This window comes from Scyliorhinus canicula, chromosome 11 (genome assembly GCF_902713615.1).
Source record: "Scyliorhinus canicula chromosome 11, sScyCan1.1, whole genome shotgun sequence".
In the NCBI taxonomy this organism is placed as follows: Eukaryota; Metazoa; Chordata; class Chondrichthyes; order Carcharhiniformes; family Scyliorhinidae; genus Scyliorhinus; species Scyliorhinus canicula.
Window position 1 is genome coordinate 47,261,007 of NC_052156.1, and position 22,864 is coordinate 47,283,870.

The following is a 22,864-nucleotide window of genomic DNA, read 5'->3' on the forward strand; positions in this document are numbered from 1 at the left end:
ATGTCTTTCTCCAACCGGAGACGTCACTGCGTTGTCTAACATTTTAAAAAAGTGCTGCAAATACAGTTCAGTTAACAACATACTCCAAGGCAAGACTCCATTCTACTCGATAACCAATCATTATGTTTAAACCATGATGTGGAGATGCCGGTGTTGGACTGGGGTGAGCACAGTAAGAAGTCTTACAACACCAGGTTAAAGTCCAACAGGTTTGTTTCAAACACTAGCTTTTGGAGCACTGATCCTTCATCTGAGGAAGGATCAGTGCTCCGAAAGCTAGTGTTTGAAATAAACCTGTTGGACTTTAACCTGGCGTTGTCAGACTTCTTACTAAGTTTAAAACAGTTTGGTGTGTCTGTTTCAGAAAGTTTTTTTTTACTCAGCTCCTTCCTGTGGGTAAATTACTGCCAGAGATTAGGATTGACAGATAGGGAGTGGGTACCTTAAGGAATCACAGGCCTACAACTATATTCCACTGCTTTTCTCACATTACGAGTACAACATTTAAAGGTTAAGGGTACATAATGCCATTGCCATTCAATTTGACTTTTTTCAAATGAAGGGAAAGGTATCTACAATATTTCATTTATGTATCTATAAAGACAGAATTAACTTGGTGCCGGCCCCTTTCAAACCAGCTGTAATGTTAATGTATATTCTTATTATTGCTGCTGATTATTTTAATTTCTAAAAAAAACGTTAACCCCAAGAACCACAATTTAAATGGACAGAAATCTGAAATTGTAAAATTCCTTGGCTGTGACATTTCTGTTGACCTGAATTGTGTTATCAACCAAGAAAAGGAAGAGCAATATGTAAAGAGTTCAAAGGACTTGGACTGCACATATTTAATATTGTCTTTCTTCTCTCTTTGTAAATATGTTTTGACTTTCCATTTCAAATGGATTTTTGAAAAAAGCTAATAGAACATCAGAGATGCTCTGATATTAATATAGAGTTCAGAAAGTAAATTGAATCACTAATGTCGGATCTGAAAGGAAGCAGAGATATAATGGGAAGCTTCTGTAATTATGCTTTTCTTGTTGAAACAGAATGTTAAAGGAAGTGGAGTTCCTTATGGAGAAGGGGAAAAATATTATAATGAGCATGAAAAGAAAGATTTTGGTGATGATGAAAGAACTTCAGAAGTTAAAGTTTATTTCCGAAGCATCTCTAATAATGAGAACCAAAGTGGTATGTCCAATATTTCTTCTTACACTGTCTCTATTGTTTTTTTTCTCTTCATAAACTTCTGGAACCTTACTGAAGCCTACAGCCTCTCCTGCCTCTTCAGCTGATATGGCACCAATCAGTTCTGGGTCATCTACTTGGACTTCTTCCGGCCTTACTTTACCCTTTGTTTCCATGGCAACTGGTCTGGGCCCTTCATCTACTGGAAGCCAAACTACTGTGGCATCTGTGTTAACAAGTACCTTGCTTGCAAGCCTTGGGTTTGGTGGTGGCGGTGTTCCTTCCTTTCCTAGTACTGTGTGGCCTACACGCCTTCCCTCTGTGGCTTCAACGACTAAACATCAAGTGAGACCTGTAGTTTCAACAACTGAAGCATTGTCATCTCCAGGCTCAGAAGGTGGTTCTGCTGTTAATAAAACAGGTGAAGCAGAAGGTGAAGATGAAAAGAAAGAAAATGAGGGTGAGAAAGGAGAGGGAGAAGAAGGAGAAGGCGATGAAGAGGAAACTAAAGATGGTTCAAGGAAGGAAGTAGTGGAGAAACAGGAGAATGTTGTGACTGCAACAACTGAGACCCAAAATAAGACTGAATCAGAGATGTCACCCGGAGATCCAAGTGGTCCAACTGAAGAAGGTAAAAACTCAACCAATGGACAAGACCTTTCAAACACAACCATCAGTCAAACAAGTAAAGCTTTCAAACAGACCACAGTTGAACCGTTGCGAACGTCATCGGAAGTTTCAACTACGGAGAACTATCCACTCAAAATTCCAGTCGAACCAACATCTCCTCCAAAAGCATGGGATGAAGGAGCAGGAGACAGCTCTGCGGAGAACACATTTGTGATGGTGGATCCAGGTTAGTTTATATCAAGTTTTCCTTTTTTTTGTTATTATAGTTTCTACCAAAATGCTTGTTCTTTTTTTAAAAATTAGGCGCTGTATGTGGCGTGTAGCTCTGTTTGTTCTGCTCAGCTTCTGATGAGTGGTTTCATTGTGGTGACTAAATAACTTGGGGGTGTGTGACACATTGCAGATATATTTTTCCTGATGTTTACCCTATGCCATAGAAAAACCAATCAATGTAGAAAACTGCAAAGTTGAAAAGTTAGGATATTTTATCTATTGTCAAAATCTTTCCTTTGTTAATAGTAAATTATCGACAATGTGGAAGTGTAAATTACCTGTTCCTTCAGTTCCTTTCCTAATGATTAGAATTGATTAATTTGATCTTATACCAAATATTTTTTTTTAATTAACTGGGCGATACAGTTTGTACTTCAATAATTTTTTTCCAGAAAATTTAGCTTTGCAGTATTACTTTGGCACATTGCATTTAATATTCATGAGTGAAAATGATGGAAAAATTACATAAAATACATATTTTCCATACAAAACTTGCATTGTATAAATGTCAAATTAATGAATGTTTAGTCATATTTATGATAGAAAATGGCTTTTCTCACATAATTGCAAGTCAGATCTATAATTAAGAATGTACAAGCTTCTCCAAATTAGTTATGCCGTCACTGCACTGTTCTAGTATGGAATGGTACAACATGTATTCACATTCACAGATCTACACACACTGGGGTAGATTTTAACTTTTTTCCATTGGCTGCCTGCGACACGGCCAGAGCCATTTTGAGGTCAGACTTTGTTTAAATAGACCTAAATGCCTGAACAGGCGTCCCAATATAGCTCGCTAGATTCAGGCCTGTGCACTATTGGGTGCCACCTGCCTCGCAGCAAGCTAACTCCTGATTGTAGCAATTGTGGGGGGTGGGGGGCTGGTTTGGGGGTGGCCGTGATTTGAGGCTGGGCGTGGTTTGGTGGCATGGTGTTGATACCAAGGGTAGACGTAGCCTAGATTATTTTTGTGAGGTCTTGAGGAACATTCCTGGCTCTCCCAACATCAGAAAAATATTCTAAAAATATATCTTGGGTCATTTTGGCTGTATTGCTGGCAAAGCTAGTCAGAAACAGGGCAGTCTATGCTTTGATGATTGGAGTCCATTGAATCACATAGGACGTTGACTTGGGGCCTATTGTTTGAAACAGGTACAGGTCTACGCCCAGTGGAATGCCCTTATAAAAATGAATATTAACAGGAGATTCACCATTTAAGGGCTGTAAATCTATCGACCCCAATTTCTGTTTGCTGTGAGAAACTACCTCTCATTCACCTGAACTCCACAGATGATCGGCCCATTCTACAACAACATCCTGTATTTATATACTTGCCTGTATTGTAGTAAAATACCCGAACCACTTCATAGAAGTATTGTCAGACAGAATTTGACACAGTACTACACAAGCAGATGTAGGGCACATCACAAAGACCTTGGTCATAGAGGTAGGTCTGTAGGAATCTCTTGAAGAAAAAGAAAGGTAAGAAGCTGAGAGAAGGAATTCTGGAGCTTAGTTTCTCAGCAGCGGAAGGCTTCCAATGATCGAGTGATTAAATTCACAGGTGCTAAAGAAGCGAGCAGTGAAGGAGTTGAGATCTCTTGAAAGGTTGGAGGAGATAGTAGGGATTTTATAATAATAATGACATTTTTTTAATTGAAGTGTCGCTTAACCTGGAAATAATATCGGTCAGTGAGCACAAGGCAGATGATGAGTGGGCTGTGACACGAGTTAGGACACGGGCAGCAGAAGTTTAGTCAGCTTCATGTTGACTTCATGGTAGAACTTGGGAGATTGGCCAGAGGTCCATTGAAACAATCAAGGCTAGTTGTAACAAAGGCATGGATGCAGGCAGCAGATGAGTGGAGACAGGAAGGACTTGGGCGATGTTACAGGGGTGGTAATAAGCGGTCTTAGTCATGGCAGCATAAATATGTTGTTTGAAGGTCCATCTTTGATGTTAAATATGACAGTAAGGTTGCTAACAGTCTGGCTCAGCCTCAGACAGTTGCCATGGAGACGGTTGGAGTCAGTAGCTAAGGAATGGAGTTTGTGGTGGGGATGGAAGACAATGGTTTTGGTCTTCCCAGTAGTTAATTGAAGGAAATTGTAGCAATAAATTCTGCAAACTGTACCTGCCCGAACAATTTATTTGTTTCTTTACTAGTCAGCTTGGAATACTTTTTTTAAGCAAAGTGTTTCTCCTTTATCGCCTTTGGTTTGGAAATTTTGAGAAATGCAAATCAATCCAATGTCATGTCTTATCTCCATCTTGCTCATTTCAACCAGAAATTATTCTGTTGTTGACATGTACAAAGAATTTGGCTTGCCATGGGGACACCTTGTCGAACTATTGCCGGAATCGGAGCGGGCGCTGCCGATTGATCTCGGTAGAGGATTCCCCTGGGATTACTCATGGCCATTGCGCCTTGCAAGATCTAACTAAATCTCTTGAGGCATCGCGATCTGAATCCTGCCCAAAATGGGCAGGACCCAGTCTCGCACGGTTAAGTGAGTTTATGAACCCATTTAGCTGTGCTGACAGAAGATCGAGCAACCACCCAGCATCTATCGGCTTCACAGAGGAGCCCTCAGCCGAGTGCCGATTAGTACTGGTCCCCACAAACGGGGACCACGGTGGTCAGCCTCTGGGCAGGGTGGCACCCTGGCACTGTTGATGCCACCCAGGCACCTTGACACTGCCAGCCTGTACCCTGTCAGTGCCACCTGTGTGCCAGCCTGGCACTGCTGGGGTTCCCAGGTGGTGGAGCCAGGTTGGCAGTGCTAAGATGCCAGGCTGGCATTTTGCCCGTGCTGGGATTGAGCCGGGGTGCCCTGCCCTTGTGGGGTGGGGGTGGGGGGACTGAGGGCCCCCTTATAGGTGAGTTGGGGCAACACAGTGCTATTAGAAAGCGGGGTCCAGGGACCACCCCGCTAACCCTGCCCAGAATGCACTCTTCATTTTTTTGGTTAGATCGCGGCCATTGAGAATGAACTTCTGTACACTTCCATTCTTTGACACTTTTATTTGATAAATAATTTCAAGCTATAAGTATGCACATGTTCCATGAAACTGTCAGTTGAATTATGTCTTAGCCTTCAGCACTTCAAGATGCAACAAAGCTGTTCCAGAAATTAGTCCTTCATACATAACATGTATGCCTTTCACTAAATGAATTTTGTAGTTACTAAGTGAGAAATAAAATCTAAACTTTGAAACTGAAGGTAAATAACAGTGATAAAAGCAATAACAATTTTGTAAGTATTGGTACCTTCATATTGCAATTAGCATGAAAGCCTGCGCAAATCTATCATCCTGAACAAAATTATTCTTTTCCCTTCCCATTCTCACCTGATATGCAGTCACAATTGGTTTTAGTAGTTTTACATGTGGCCATAGATTAGACCTGTTTTGTATGCCAAACTGAAATGTATAGATAGTGTATGTGCACTTCCTGCTATTGCAATATTTAGTCACACTTTTACATCAACATTGAAAATGGGCTACATTAACATTCCGAATTGAATGTAAACAGTGGCCAATAGGAATGTAGCACTGAGAGCAGTTTACTAATGTAATAATTTTAATCTAAGCCACCTTCCAGAAAACATGACTGGCTGTCTGTTTTTACACCCCATCCATTGAAATAGAGGGAAAGTAAAATCAAGCTGGAAGTAAAACAGCTGGCTAATTTAATTCTGTCAGTTTCTCACTGAGCAAGCCAGGTTAAAATTATCCCTGATGTTGAAAAGATGCTTAGCAACCATTTTGTAATTAACTCCATGGAAAAATAGATGCCTGCAGGGATGAGTGAGCATAGGTAAGTGTTGTTTCATGCAAGTCTAATCTCTACATATTGTTTCATGTTACAATCAGTGAGCCTTTATCAAACTCCTTCCATGTATGCTTTGCACGGAGGAATAAACATTTCCAACCAGGAGTGAATGAAGTGTGAGCCTTGTTACGTGTGCATTTGCGTCCCAAAAATCAAGCAGCAGAATAATTACGGGACATATATTACAACTAGCAAGTCCATGGTGGTAATAGTAGTTTGAACAGTCTAAAATGATCATGATTTTTTTAAAATTACTTCAAATCGTCTCTTTAGAAAATTCAGTTTACTGAGAAAATAAACCACTAAAATGCTGAAAATGCATGAATAAAGTAGCTATCTTCTCCTTTTCCTACCACATAAAAAGACAGATATTTTATCTGAAAAGGATGAAAACAGCAAATGGCCTGGAAAACTCTGGATGAATTAAAAATGGAGACACTGCTATCTGAAAACTGGGTGATGTGTAACCACTGTTAAGTTGAAGAGATCATTTGATTTAATCTTCACAAGTATACAATTTAGTACAATTTCAAACATATTGTATTGGTCAGCTTCAGTGCTCCCCGTTTTTGCCTACTTAATAAAAAGTATGCAATGATTTACTTCTTTTAAACGATTACATATGAGTGTAAGAGTCCTTCTTCTTTATTTCATCATTCCCATTTATTTTATTTTATTTTTCATCTGTGGACCGGCAATCGGGATGTGTCTTTAAGCAGAAGACTCAGTTGAAACAGCCTGCTTGCCAAGACATTGTGTTACCAGGTTTTGTTTTTTGAAAAGAAGAGGCCAGTCTCCTTCGCATTGGGTGAATCTTAGGCACCAGTTTTGGAGGAAGTTGGTTTGATTGGTTAACTGGCAACCAGTGGGTTGCCAGGGACAGTGTTCTGTCTGACAACGGTCAGCGGTTGTTTCCTTTGTGATGTTTTCTGAGCAGAAGTGTTGAGACCTTGAAAGGAGAAGGAAGATGCACTCTCTCTTGCTTGCTGAAGTGAAAGAACTGATCTATTGCTCTAAAACCAGTGAGTGCTTGGCGCATCTTTGCTGTGAACTTAAAATGATGCAGTCTTCAGCGAAGATAGACAACCTTGCCAGAGGAAACCATCTCAAGCCTGGAAGGACGGAGTACCAAATGAAAAACCTGAACTTCAGAAAAATGTTAACTGGAAGTCATCCCAAGATCTTTATCCTTTTTATTTATTTATTTATTTATTCTCCTCATTTTCCACATTTTCATCAAATATACAAAAAACAAAAGATAACCAACAATAACAAATGCAATATCAATCCCCAGCCAGTATTCCCTTATTGTTTGCGATATATATAAACAATATAGAAAGAAATGTCGGGGGGATGATAAGCATGTTTTCAGATTTCACAAAGATTGGCTAGGTGGTTTCCAGTGAAGAAGGTCTTAGGTTACAGGAAGGTATGGACGGATTGGTCAGGTGGGCAGATCAGGGCAGCACGGTAGCACAGTGGTTAGCACAGTAACTTCACAGCTCCAGGGTCAGAGGTTCGATTCCCGGCTTGGGTCACTGTCTGTATGGAGTTTACACGTTCTCTTCGTGTCTGCATGGGTTTCCTCCGGGTGCTCCAGTTTTCTCCCATATTCCAAAGATGTGCAGGTTAGGTGGATTGGCCACGATAAATTGCCCTTAGTGTCAAAAAAGGTTGGGTTACAGGGATAGGGTAGAGGCGTGGGCTTAAGCGAGGTGCTCTTTCCAAGGGCCGGTGCAGACTCGATGGGCCGAATGGCCTCCTTCTGCACTGGAAATTCTATGATCCTATTAATGGAATTTAGCCCTGAAAAGTGTGAGGTGATATACTTAGGAATGAATAACACGACAAGGCAGTACTCAATGAATGGCAGGACAGTAGGACGTTCAGAGGGATCTTGGGGTGCTTGTCCATTGTTCCCAGAATAGGGGTCTGGGAACACTCCGCCGTCGGCACTTGGGGCGCGATTCTCCGCTCCCCACGCCGAGTGGGAGAATCGCAGGAGGGCCGCGATTCTCTCCTGCCCCCCCCCCCCCCCCCCCCCCCCCACCGGCTCGGAAGAATCGCCGCTCGCCGTTTTTCACGAGCGGCCTGCCGTTCGCGACCAGTTCACGACGGCGGCAACCACATCTGGCCGCTGCCGTCGTGAACATGGGCGCCAAATGCTCGTTTGAAGCTTGTGGGGGGCGGAGAGGGGATTGAGCACCACGGCCGTGCTCGGGAGGGGACTGGCCCGCGACCGGTGCCCACCGATCGTCGGGCCGGCGTCTCAAAGCGACGCACTCTTTCCCCTCCGCCGTCCCGCAAGATCAAGACGCCACGTCTTGCGGGGCAGCGGTGGGGAAGACGGCAACTGCGCATGCGCGGGTTTGAGCCGTTAGCCGGCGTGACGTCAGCCGCGCATGCGCGGGTTGGAGCCGGCCAACGTCACTTAGGCACGCCGGCTGCATCATTCTCGGCGCGCCACCTTGACGCAAGCGTAAAGGCCCGGCGGCCGAGAGTTATGGAGGGCCGCTCCTATCCCCCCGGGTGGGGGTGAATAAGGTGAGAGGAGCGGCCTCCGAGGCCATCGTGAAACTCGGCCGAGTACACGACGGCCTTCCCGATTTTTCGCGGGAGCGGAGAATTCCGCCCTCAGACTCCCGTTGGGAGAATCCCGCCCCTGGACTTTCGATTCAGGAATCCCGATCAGATGGAAAATGAGATTGGCACCAAGCGCCAGACCCATAGCTATTCTCTACTGCCCCACACCGGCCATAGCGTGCTACCCGTCCCACACCAGAGGGAAGATGCAAATTCAGGTTTAGCATACATAGACATGCAATAATCAAGCTGCAAACCTGATTGCTCCCCCCCCCCCATGATGCTCCAACCCCCACAGCATGAACATGAACACCACCATGCAGGCTTTGATTTGAGGTTGGCCAAGCACAGCCCTGCCATGGTGGAGCCCAACAGGGGTCAAAAGGGTCAGGGCACTGATGAGCCCCACTTCCACTGCCAGGGGGCGTTTTCCAAAGGGTCCTGGGGGTTGAATGGGTGACGGCTTACATAGAAGATAGAACATAGAACAGTACAGCACAGAACAGGCCCTTCGGCCCTCGATGTTGTGCCGAGCAATGATCACCCTACTCAAACCCACGTATCCACCCTATACCCGTAACCCAACAACTCCCCCCCCCTTAACCTTACTATTAGGACACTACGGGCAATTTAGCATGGCCAATCCACCTAACCCGCACATCTTTGGACTGTGGGAGGAAACCGGAGCACCCGGAGGAAACTAGCACACACGGGGAGGACGTGCAGACTCCGCACAGACAGTGACCCAACCCGGAATCGAACCTGGGACCCTGGAGCTGTGAAGCATTTATGCTAACCACCATGCTACCGTGCTGCCCGAATCCCGAGATAGGAGACGAAGATGACCTTTTGGCCCTTCGAGTCTGCTCTGCCATTTTTCACGATCATGGCTGATCATCCAACTTCCCCTGGGATGGGGGTCACGTGTCTGGTCTGCCCCTTCCAGCACTGGACAACCTGAAGATCACCCTTGGCATGGTGATCTCAGGCAGTCCTCTGACTCAAAAAGCCTTCAAAACAACAGCTGTTGCAAGTGTCAGAGCCTTCCTATAAAGCCCACAATACTTGAAAAGGCTTCAAATCACCTAACAACCTTTGAAATGCAAAAGTAACATTCAATTTCACAGAGCAATACCTTTCACAAGACAGACAGTTTAATGTTTCAGACACAGCTGCTATTTGTTTATTTATCTTTCCCGTCACGCTTGAAAGCATCTCAAATACCCTGCTTTGATGCTATCTACAATGTTTATAAACACTTCATATGATTGACAGCTACTCACCACTCAATGGAGCTAAATGGTTTCACTTCCTCTTTTCTCACAGCAAAAAACAGGGCTGGAAGGGGCAGACCAGACCCAGGCGGTCAACACCTCAACTCCTCATCCACAGCCAAAGCCCACTCAACCCCAGGACCTTTGGGGGACTCCCCCCCACCCCCCATGCAGCCTAGCCGAGAGCACATGACCTATGGCCTGACCCCCTTGAACACCCTTGCGGTCAGAGTATAGTTGTCATGGTGCTAGCAGGGACTGAAAGGTGGCTGATGGTGGGTCTGGTGTGGCGGTGGGGGGGGGAGGGGGCGGGTCACCTATATGCAAGAATGGTGTGGGAAGAATGCCCCTCTTTGTCTGTGGGCGAGATTAGGATTTACATCCAATCAAAATGGTGGCCCCTTACCGGGATCCTGATGGAATCTGGCCAGCTCTTCACCATGCATAAATTTGCATGGTCGAGGAGTGAGATTTGCACCTGACACCACTCCTCGCGCCAGAGGACACCAGTCGCTTAGCCTCCAGGACGGCGAAACCCAGCCAATAGCTCTGTCCTCACAAAACAGTATTTGACATACCAAGTGCTTCATTTACTACAATCAGCTGCTCAGTGTGTGAGATTTTGTAACTCATCCCAATTATTTGTGAAGACTGAACCTCAACAGTTTGATTGGCATGCTTGGTATGTATTGTCTTACCATCATGACTATTACAGTGCCTGGGGCTGTTCATGCCCATTCATCCTCTGTTTTTTAATAGTATACTAAATCTCCTGAATTGTGGTCTGCTTCAGATGGTCTTTGCGATGTCTCGGAACTCTCTGAATTTTCTGTAAGACCTCACACTTGATGAAGACCAATCTCCCTGATGGTAATGCTTTCAAATGTCAAGAAAAGAGTCAAGCTAATTATAGTACTTTTGAGAGCAGGAGAACTACCACAAAGCTCAGAAGATAATTAGGATTTCACCCATAAAAAAAATTAATGGGGACTATATTCTCCAACTATGTCGCAAATTCTTTGCATGAACTGCCCATGCCAGGGCACTTGTCAGTTTGCTGCCTGATTGATTTTATGATTTCAGCTATGATTTTATGCTGCATTGTATCGATTACTGAAAGGACTTTCAGCTGCAGTATTCATGACCATGATGTTCAAGTTTTCCCAAGACACATGTCTGTGAGATTGTCATTGACACGTTTCCCTCCATCATCAGTCAAAAACTTTGCAGGTGCTCCAAGTCCAGTCCCTCTACTTTTTTCCATGATTTGTTTCTTTGGCCATACTATCTATTATTGTAGAACGACTGCATCTTGATACCAAGTCTACAAAATATAGAACAAAAATATCTCTCTGTTTTAAAAATTTTTATTCACATTTTTCAAGTTTTATACATAAACAAATAAATATACACAATAAAACAAACAATCAACCCCTACCCCCGTGCGTCACGACCCCCAGCAGAAATACTCGCCCCCCCCCTCCCTCCCTGCCCCCTCCCTACCTAACAAACAGTGACCAGCTCTTTAAAGTATGGAATAAACGGCTGCCATCTCTGAAACCACCCCGGTGCAGCCCTGCAGAAAGCCCCCCCTACTTCCCCCTCCCCTCCCTACCGAACAACAAACGGTAAGCAGCTCTTCAAAATACAGAATAAACGGCTTCCATGTCAAAACCATGCCCCCCCCCCCCCCACTGCAGTACAACACCCTGCAGAAAGCCCCGCCTCCTCTACTTCCCCCCTCCCCCTCCCTACCGAACAACAAACAGTGACCAGCTCTTTAAAAACAGAATAAACGGCTGCCATTTCCAGTAGAACCCTTGAATTGCTCCCCTCACGGTATACTTAACTTTCTTGAGGTATAAGAATTCCATAAGATTCCCCAGCCATACTGAGGCAATGGGTGGAGAAGCTGACCCCGGCAACACCCGCCTTCGAGCAGTCAGCAAGACAATGGTCAGGCCATCTTCCCGCTGCCTCAATCTGCAGCTCTGGCATGTCTGAATATAGCTACTCCAAAAATGGACCCTAAGACACAGGGCTTCAGTTCAATTTGTAGAATTGCCGACATAGTGTTAAAGAAGGAGATCCAGAACCCCACGATCCTAGGACACGACCAGAACATGTACACGTGGTTAGCCGGGCCCCTCCCACACTGCTCACACACATGCTTCACATCCACAAAGAACCTGCTCATCCTGGATTTGGTCAAATGTGCCCTTTGCACTATCTTCAACTATATCAACCCTAAACCCGCACAGGAAGATGTTGTATTCATGCTACGCAGAGCCTAGCACATAACACTATCCTCCATCTTCAACCCCAATTCCTCCTTCCACTTAGCCTTCACCCCCTCCACAGACACTGCCTCTTCCCCCATAATCTTGCCATAAATCACCAATGCGCTCAGCTCCTCCGTCCCTACCAGTGATAACATTTTCTCCAACCACGAGGAAGGAGGCACCACAGGTATTGTCGGGCAGACCTTTTTTTGTGAAGTTGGAACCTGCAGGTACCTAAAAACATCTGCTTCTGAAATCCCAAATTTTTCTGACAACTCCTCCATGCTCGCAGATCGCCCTCCTTCATAGAATCATTGAATTTACAGTGCAGAAAGAGGCCATTTCGGCCAATTGAGTCTGCACCAGCCCCTGGAAAGAGCAAGTCCCTCGTCCCTTCCATTCTCTTCTCCTCCCATCCCCTGAACCTAGCATCCAGCCTCGCCAGATCGGCGCCAGCTTCGATACCAGCCCCAATTTAAAGTGTTGCCGAAACTGTCTCCATATCTTCAATGTGGAGTCCATCACCGGGTTCGCTGAATATTTCTCCTGAGAAAATGGCAGCAAGGCCGTCACTAACGGCCGTAACTCCAACCCCTGACACAACCCCGCAACCATCCGCACCGATATAGCCTATGGTTCCCCATACCACCCCAGCACCTTCTCCACATTTGCCGGCCAATAATAAAATATCAGGCTCGGCAACGCCAAGGCTATCCCACCTCTGTATGTCCGGCTTATCCCTGCTCGTGAAGTTCACCTTCCGTAGCCCTGAAAAAGCTCCAAAATACTTCAGCAGCTCTACGATATCACTCATTGGGGGGGGGTCGAATCCATCACGTACAAAAGAAGATCGACGACACACAAAGACACCCTGCTTATCATCCCCCCCCCCCCCATCTCATTATCCCTTTCGACTTATCCGAGGCTCTCGGGGCAATGGCCAAAAGCTCAATTGCCAATGCAAACGAGAGAGGGGACATACATAGGGCACTCCTACCTCGTTCCTCTGTGTAACTGAAAATATCCCGAACTAACATTATTTGTACCGACACTGGCCTTAGGTGCCTTATATACCAATCGAACCCATGCTATGAATTTAGGCTCTATCCCAAACCGTTCCAGCTCGGCAAACAGATACCCCCATTGTACCTGTGATAACCTGTCCATATCCTAATGGCTGGGGACAATTGGTTACCACAGGAGTCATGGGGTAACCAACTGTCCCCAGCCAATAGGATACGAGCAGGTTCTAACACTACCTTATCAAATGCTTTCTCAGCATCCAACACCACAATAACTTCCTGCTCTCTACCTTCTGTGGGGGACAAAATTATGTTTAAAAGCCGCGTCACATTCGACGACAACCGCCACCCCTTCGCAAGTCCCATCTGATCTTTCCCAATAACCTGAGGAAGACACTCCTCCAGCCTCAGTGCTGAAACCTTGGCCAAAACCTTAGCATCCACATTTAGTAAAGAAATCGGGCGGTACTCCACTGCGTCCTTATCCTTCTTTAACAGAAGTGAGATGGGCACTTGCATCATTGTCTCAGGAACAGACAACCATGCTACCGATTCCTCAAACATCTCCGCCAATAATGGTACCAGTCGATCAACAAACTTCTTATAAAAGTCCACCGGGAACCTATCCGGCCCCAGCGTGTAACCTGTCTACATGCACCCAATCGCTGTACGGACCTCCTCCACCCCCAATGGCTCCTCCATCTCTTCCCGGTTCCCCTCCTCTTCAACTCCACCAGAAATCCCCGCATATCCGACTCCTTCCCCCGCGGCTCTGACCTACAGAGGTTTTTGTTAAACCCCTCAAAAGCCCCGTTAACTTGGTTCGGTTTCTGAGGCCCAAATCTGGACAATTTCTCAGGAGGCTGCCCATCACCTCAACTGACCGGCCAGGAAGTGACTGACCTTCTCCCCATATTCATATGTTATCCTCTTGATCACCACAAATGGCGCACCACTTTCTCAGTAGATAATGGGTCAACTTGCATCTGCAACTTCTTTCTACTAGTCAAAAATTCTGAGGTGGAGTCTCAAGTACCTTCCGTCCACCTCCAAGATCTCCTCCACCACAAGGACGGCATGGTAGCACAGTGGTTAGCACAGTTGCTTCACAGCTCCAGGGTCCAAGTTTCGATTCTCGGCTTGGGTCACTGTCTGTGCGGAGTCTGCACGTTCTCCCCGTGTCTGTGTGGGTTTCCTCCGGGTGCTCCGGTTTCCTCCCACAGTCCAAACATGTGCAGGTTAGGTGGATTGGCCAGGCTAAATTGCCCTTAGTGTCCAAAAAAAGTGTTAGGTGGGGTTACTGGGTTACGGGGATAGGCTGGAGGTGTGTGCTTGGATGGGGTGCTCTTTCCAAGGGCCGGTGCAGACTCGATGGGCGAAATGGCCTCCTTCTGCAGTGTAAATACTATGATTCTACGAACCGCTTTCGCTCTTCCCTTTCCTATCCACCTCGCCTTGTGCGAGATTATCTCACCATCGTGTTCAGAGTCTCCCACAGCATCGAGGGTGACATATCCCCATTCTTGTTAAACTCCACATCATCAATCACATTCGGCCAACTTCACACAAAACACCAAATCTGCTAACAGCCCACATCCACACGCCATACCGGCCACTGGGCCGGCCCCACCTCCAATACCACACCCACCAGGTGCGGAGCATGGTCTGAAATTACTATTGCTGAATATTCCACTTTCCTCACCCCTGACAGCAGAGACTTTCCCACCACAAAAAAGTCTATGCGCAAGTACACATTGTGCACCGGAGAGAAAAAAAAGAGAATTCCCTGCCCCCAGGGTGCAAAAACTACCATGGACTTGCCCATCTCCTTCACGAAAGCTGCCAGTACGTTCGCTATAATCAAAGAGGCCAACGACTTTGGCTTTGGCTGATCCAACTTAGGGTTCAGAACGCAATTCAAATCTCCCCCCAGAATCAGCTGGTGTGTTCCATGTCTGATATGGCCGCCAGCAACCTCGTCATGAACTTCACGTCATCCCCGTTTGGGGCATACACACTCGCTAAACCACCAACATAACCTGCAATGTCCCTGTAACTATGACGTATCTATCACTCTGGTCCACTACCACATTCCCCATCTTGAACCGAACTCCTTTTGTTAATTAGTATTGCCAATTTCCACAATTTCCACCAGACAGCAGCACCCCCCCCCCCCCCCCCCCCCCCACACCCTCTGCTATCGAAACCCAAATACCGTGTGGAACACCTGGCTCACCCAACCCTACAGAGCCTAATCTGATCCTTCATCTTCAGGTGGGTCTCCTGCGAAAGCACCACATCGGCCTTCAAACTTTTCAAATGAGAGAACACACTTGCTCACTTCCCAACCCCCACACATTCCACGTAACCAATCGAACCGGGGATCTGGGAATCCCCTAACTCTTCAAGTCAGCCATTTCCACAGCAAGGAAATTTCCTGTCCATCCTCCATAATTCTAAAACCAGAGCCCATACAAGAAGGCAGCCAGCCCCACCACCACCATCCCAGAAATCCCCCAACCACTAGCTCTTGAACCAACAGCTCTCTCCTCCAATCCCTCCTCCCCCTCACTATCCACACCTTCTCAGCTCATCGAAACCTGCCTAAACAGGTCCAACAAGCCGCAGCCCCTCCCCCCCCCCTCCCCATCTCACTCCCATTCACTAGCCAACATCAGCCTGCTGGTGAGGTAGACCCCCCCCCCCCCCCCCCCCCCCCCCACCTCACCTACCTCACCTCCAAGCCGGAGCCCATGTCACGCAAATAAACAATCCAAGAAAGAAAGAAACGAAACAACCACACCCAAGATCCAAAACCCCTCCCTCAACCTTGAATCCAGCCCACCTTACTCCCCCTCCCCTCCCAACGAATTACCCCCTCTAAACCACTAATGTCCTCCAAAGAAGGAAAAAGAAAACAGAACAACCAGAAGAAAAATCCCCAAACAAACCACATCAATTTCAATTAACAACAACTCTGGAACAGGGAGGAAATAGAATAAATCACACATCTTTACAACACGTCCCCATACACACCCCGTCCCAACCATCTGCAAACCCACTCAGTTCAGTCCAAATCCTTGAGCCTTAATATAAGCCTCCGCTTCCTCCGCTGACTCGAAGAAATGGTCCTTGGCATCATGAGTAACCCTCAACCTCGCTAAGTACCCCACACCAAATGGCACACTACTCTTAATAAGGACTGACTTTGCCTTATTAAAAGCCGCCCACCTCCTTTCCAGTGCTGTCGCGACATCCCACCGAACGTCCCGATTCTCCTTGGCCCATTTCAAGACCCTCTCCGTCATCCGATAGCTGTGAAAACAGGCTATCACCACTTGTGCTGGCTCATTTGCCCGTTGTTTTGTCTGGCACGACCGGTGGGCCCAATCCTGACATATTCGGTTGGCCTCAGACCCTCCACCCCCTCAGGCAAGCCAATGAACCTGAGGTTCTACCGCCTCAACCTATTCTCCAGGCCCTCGACCGTAGCTCTCAGCCCTTGTTCCTGTCCTTCACCCTCTGCAGATCGTCATCCAGCGAGGCCAGCTGATTGCTGTGTCGCGACAGTGACTCCTCCACCCTCTTCAACACCTCACCATGCTCCCATACTGTCTCCAAGGTTTTCCCCAAAACTGCCGTTATCAGGACCAATGCATCATCCACTAATGTTTTGAGGGTCTCCATCATTTCTCCCCTTGCCGCTCAAAATGCTTGCCAAATTGTCTTTCAAATTCGACATCACCCCATCAGTTTGTCCACTTTAATAGGTGTAGGCCACCCAACAAGTCTGCCTCCGCTATCTTCAATCCATCAGGACTCCGTACCTTGCTTAATGCCTCAGAAGGGCTAATGCTCACACCTTTCATCCCAATATTAATTTTGCACCTTTTGACATCCTCACCCAAAAGACTCTTAGATTATATTGATCTGTCTGCCAATTACCCCCAGGAACTGGGTGAAAATAACTAAAAACCAACGACTCTAAGGAGAGCTACCTTACATGCGACCTCCTTCTACATGTCACCACAGGAAGGCGAACAAAAATATTTCGGACTTCATCACATTCCTTTAGATTCTTCACAACTACTTTGTCAAAGTAATATGCCAATGGAAGTGGCAGTCTGTTCCGATACTTTTTACATATTTCACACTTCTGACTAATCTCATCTGTCAGCCTCGTACATGCTTCATCAAACACACCTGTATCCTTTAGCGGTGTTTTACCTTCTTGCAAGTAGGGTGATCAAATTGTCCATATAACCTGAAGACAATTTGCTTTATTGTCTCAGATTCTTGTCACCTGATGCCTTGCACTCAATGAGAAACATACGTGCCGGGATTTCCGCGCGCACCCCCCCACCCCCCCCCCAAACGGTAGGCTTTCCAGCAGTGGAGGCAGCTCACCAGCTGGATATTCCAGTTGCACCAAATTCAATGGCTGTTTGTGTTGCTCACCAACTGCACCACTGGGGAACCTGCCATGGGGGGGGATCACCTGGAACATCCCACTGGCAGAAAGGGCCGTATAATCCCACCATGGTTTTGTTAAGGGGATTGTGGTAGTCACCACTAGTAGTATTACATGTATTATGGTATGGTCCGTATAGGAGAGGTACATGGGTAAATCCCTGCCTGCTGGCTCTGCCCAGTAGGCGGCGTATAAATGTGTGTGCTCGCCGGTGATGCAGCCCATTCTGGTTCCAGCTACAGGAAGCACAACATCTTTGCTCAATAAAGCCTCGATTATTCCACTACTCTTGTCTTTGTGGTAATTGATAGTGCATCAGGGATACAATAATATCCTGACTGGGTAAACAGCAGGTCCATTGACTTTACAAAATAATTACCTTATCATGTTACATGTCAAGTTCCATTTGTGCGACAGCACATTAGAGACTGTATCAGTGCTGATAACATGGCTTACTCCAGCTATTTCACCAGAAATTATCACTCTCTTTGGAAACCTTGTGTGTTGCCATCACCAAACATAACGCAAGTGGTGTTTTTATAATGCTTAATCTTGTATCGATTCTCACTACTCAGTGAACCTAGATAATACTTTAACCAATCTGTTCCACACACTGTTGAAGTGAAAGCACACTTCAACATATCACAGTCAAAAAGAGCCTATGATTAACATTCATCATAGGACTAAAACTCCTTGTGAACAATATAATTCATTATCTTCATGTTTTGTCTCAGAATTCTCTTTGTCACATGTTATTTTGAGGACTCTGTCTCTCTCTCTCTGCTTTGGGCAATTCGGCTGATAATGATACTTTGAGTCACACCAGAAGAACCTAATAACTGTTCTTTTGACATTCCTGGGATTCATTCACTTATTGTTGCTGTTCCCAGTCTACATTAGGCTGTAATGACCAGATCTGCTAAAGGTACTTTCATCCTTATTCCACCTCTGTAACCCTTCCATTATATTAACAACTGTGTCCACTATCGGTTCCATTTCAAAATCAGGCAATCATTGTGTCTCCTATACTTTATGTCATGGAATTTTCTAATTGTTCTGCCAAGCCTGAAGGAAATGACTGTTCACCGGTAAGTTTTACAAGGCTGAAGATATCCGATCCAATTTTCAGAATCACACACCAGTTAGAACCAGGAGCTTGTCAAGCTTAGCACAATGTAGCAATTTAACTGTTAATACTGACCCAGGGATTTCTAATTTGGATTTCACCAATCTTGAAAGTTCACAATTTATTCCTCCGTTGAGTAACCATCTGTTTTCCAAAATCTATCTTGCCAAAAGATGATAAATCATAATATTGAAGTCAATCTTTTCTCAGTCTTACATTTATTTACAGTGTGAATCATCACAAGCATAGTTTCCCGATATCAACCCCACTGCAGTTTCAATAAGTGTCTCTTTATGTATTCTCAAGTGAAACAACAGTTAATGTCCACCACCTGCATACAATTAAACACAATCAATATACAATTAGTACTCGCCAATTGAGTTAATGCCCTCTCTTAGTCAGGCACAGGTGAACATGCATTCAGTTGCACGTGGGCCAGCCCCCGCCCCAGCAGCACTATTTATGTTCATTATCATGCATCTTGCTTTTGGTTATCTACTTGCTACTGCAGAGTTAGTAGAAGTGCTAGTTTGTTGCAGAGACAGTGGTGGTGGTACTTCTCCAAGGGTTTCCATAGTCCATTGGTGGGATTCTCCAATATTTTCACGCCCGTGAAAAAATGCACGTCAATCACTCTGGATTTAACTGGAGAAAATTCGCGCCAGCGGATCTGTGGCCCCCGATCGGTAGCCTGGCTGTCCTGGAGGCGTGTTCCCCCCCCCAGTGAATGATTCACCCGCCCTCACACTGAGTCCGCAGCCTCCACGCCGAGTTCTTGACGGGTGGAAACATGAGAGAACCACGCTGTCGCGAACATGGCAAGCTGCACTTGGAGAATCGCTGCAGGGGCCTCTTTCAATGGCCCCTGACCGGCGTTGCATCGTGCACGCCTGATTGGCAGTGATTCTCTGGGGACCGGAGAATCGCGGGAACGCCGTCGGACCCAATCTCGGGTTTAACACCCATTCTCCTCCGCCCTGGTGCAAAGCGCGAATTCAGCGTGGAGGCTCGGAGAATCCCGCCCCAGATCTCTGAATTACAGTAAGAAGTCTTACAACACCAGATTAAAGTCCAATAGGTTTGTTTGGAATCACTAGCTTTCGGAGCACAGCTCCCTTGTGAAGAGGTGGGTTCCACAAACACATATACAGACAAAGTCAATGATGTAAGATGATACTTTGAATGCGACAACCAAACAAACCTGTTGGACTTTAACCTGGTGTTGTAAGACTTCTTACTGTGACAACCCCAATCCAACACCAACATCTCCACATCATGGCTAACATCTGAACCATGTAGGAGGATGGGTATCACCTCTGATCTGTAGACCATGAGTTGGGCCCACAAGATCCTCCAAATCCATTGTCAGGATAGGTGCACTAATGTCAGTCAACGTCCCCAGCATCAATGCATTGACCACGCTTGATCAGATCTGTACAGGGCACATCACCTGCCTGCCTGACATGACTTCCAAAACAAGCCCTGTACTCGGATCTTTAACGTGGCAAGCAAGCCCCAAGGAGGCCAGAGGAAATGCTTCAAGGATACCCTCAAAGCTTGCTTGAAAAACCACCCCACCAACACCTTAGAATCCCTTCCCTAAAACCACCTGAAGTGGAGGAAAAGCGTCTGGGAAGGAGCTGAACACCTCAGGTTTCATCGCCAAGAGCAAGCTGAAACCAGGCAACAACAGCAAAAGAAACGCATGACAACTCGGGAACCCTACCTGCCTGTTCCTCCAACCACCATCTGCCCCACCTGTGATCAAGACTGTAGGTTGCGCATTGGACTCCTCGTCATTTGAGAACTCAATTTTAGTGTGGAAGCGAATCATCCTTGACTCCAAAGGACTGCCTAAGAAGAAGAAGACTGGTTTGTTGGAGGAGTTTTGAAAAGTTAGTTAAGTCAGCAGGGAATGGTGTTGGGCTTGCAGTATCAGAAGAAAAATGGTGTAGAGGCAATAAAGAAGAAAAGCTGTTTGTAGAGGCAGAGGACTTTCAGCAGGAGACCATAGCCACCCAAGATCTTCAGGGAGCACGTTCCTCCCTGCAGATAAGTCAGAAGCAGTATGTTCAGCTGCAGTGCTTCAACACAGAGGCAAAAAAAGATTGATATTTATATAATTCCTTTCACAACCACTGGATGTCCCAAAACACTTTACCACCAATTAAGTACTTTTTTGAACTGTTGTAATACAGGAAACATTGCAACCAGTTTGCACACAACAAGCCCACACAAACAGCAATGTGATAAATATATTAATTGAGGAATAAACATTGGCCTGGACTCAGGGACCACTTCCCTACTCTCCTTCAATATTATGCCATATGAGAATAATGAATTATTTCTTTAAATATTACTCATTGATTATCGACAAACATATCTCTTAATCTAGTTTCCCAACCAACCTGAGCCACCTCACTTCTCACACCTCCGTAATTGGCTTTGTGTAAATTTAAGAGGCTCCTTTATTAAAAAATTACTAACTCGCCATGTCTTATTGCACAATATTAGATCTAAGATAGGCTGCTCCATGAAAAACGTGAATTTTCTTCAATATTTCCAATCATAATTTGAAAGTATTGATTTATTTGAACAGAATTATTTGAAACTTGCATGAAGGTTCCAAATAAATTGGGAAATTTGTTTCAACTACTCAGGGCTGGATTTTTCGGCCATACCCAGCGCAAGACCGCACAGATGGGATGGGGACCATGAAAACGTCCATTGACCTTGGGTAGGAATTTCCCGTTGCACGGCCGAAAAATCCTGCCCTAAATACTTGTTCACTTTTGTTCATTATGAAAGCATTAATCCTGAAATATGTTCTTTAAATTAATATCAAATAATTGTTTTATTTCAATAGATGATTGTGGAATTTATCCTGTAACACACTTGCCTTAACACGTACGCACTGCTGGTCCTCAGTAATTAGAGCAGGCAAAATGTGTTCATGTTTATCTCGGGACCAATGTAGGATTTAAGATAACTTTGGGATTGTTTACCTGCATTTTCTGACTATTTATTCACTAAAACATTCATAATAGGAAACCAATCTCACAATGTGTAAAAATAATTATTTGTGGACCTGACTAACCAATTATCCAAAAATGTATGTGCGCTGCAAATGTGATGGTGTTCATGTTCAAACCATGTTTTCTCTCATGTCCGTGGACTCTTAGCTGCAATTTGTAACAAAGGCTCTAAGCTGGCAACACTGATAAACCAATACATTGTTACATCTTTACTTTTGGTTTCGATGAAGGAGTTACTTCGACTAAGATGACCCTAGTAGAATTTGGTCTTAATCTGCTCAATGGCACCATTGCCGGCTGCCTTTTCACCTCTCACTGCTGGATTCAGTTGGTTTTGAGCTCAGGTCTGGAATACTTTCATTCTGGCTGGAGGGTAATCATAATTCTTATTGCACAGATGGCATTATTAGAGTGATGTCATTTCACTCATTGTGCCAAAGCTTTCTCTTTGTTTGAGGTGAGGGACGCCGTCAGTGTCCCTGCTGGTTTCACCTGTGGGAAGTGCACCCATCTCCAGTTCCTCAAAAATTGCATTAGGGAACTGGAGCCGGAGCTGGATGAACTTCGGATCATTTGGGAGGCAGAGGTGGTCATGGATAGTAGCTTCAGAGATGTAGTTACTCCGAAGAATCACGATAGATGGGTGACGGTGAGAGGGGCTGGGAGGAAGCTGTCAGTGCAGGGATCCTCTGTGGTTGTTCCTCTCAGTAACAAGTATACCGTTTTGGATACTGTTGAGGGGGACGACCTACCAGGGCTAAGCCAGGGTGAATGGATCTCCAGCACTGAGTCCGTCCTTGTGGCTCAGAAGGGAAGGAGGGAGAGCAGGAGAGCAATAGTTATTGGGGACTCGATAGTTAGAGGGACAGATAGACGGTTCTTTGGCAACGAAAGAGACTCACGGATGGTATGTTGCCTCCCGGGTGCCAGGGTCCGTGACGTCTCGGACCGTGTTTTCAGAATCCTTAAGGGGGAGGGAGAACAGTCACAAGTCGTGGTAGACAATGGCACCAACAACATAGGTAAGATAGGGGATTTAAAACAGGAATTTAGGGAGCTAGGGTGGAAGCTGAGAGCCAGGACAAACCATGTTGTCATCTCTGGTTTGTTGCCGGTGTCACGTGCTAGCGAGTCGAGG

The 22,864-nt window shown here is 45.7% G+C and overlaps 1 protein-coding gene across 2 annotated transcripts in view; it reads left to right on the forward strand.

Moving 5' to 3' along the window:
• LOC119973064 (receptor-type tyrosine-protein phosphatase gamma-like) overlaps window positions 1-22,864 on the forward strand; it is a 1,019,600-nt gene that overhangs the window by 842,032 nt on the left and 154,704 nt on the right. For both annotated transcript variants that reach the window (XM_038810525.1, XM_038810526.1), the window contains one exon: window positions 1,270-2,047. In XM_038810525.1, the coding sequence (XP_038666453.1) occupies window positions 1,270-2,047 (778 nt within the window). The remainder of the gene's footprint in view (window positions 1-1,269; window positions 2,048-22,864) is intronic.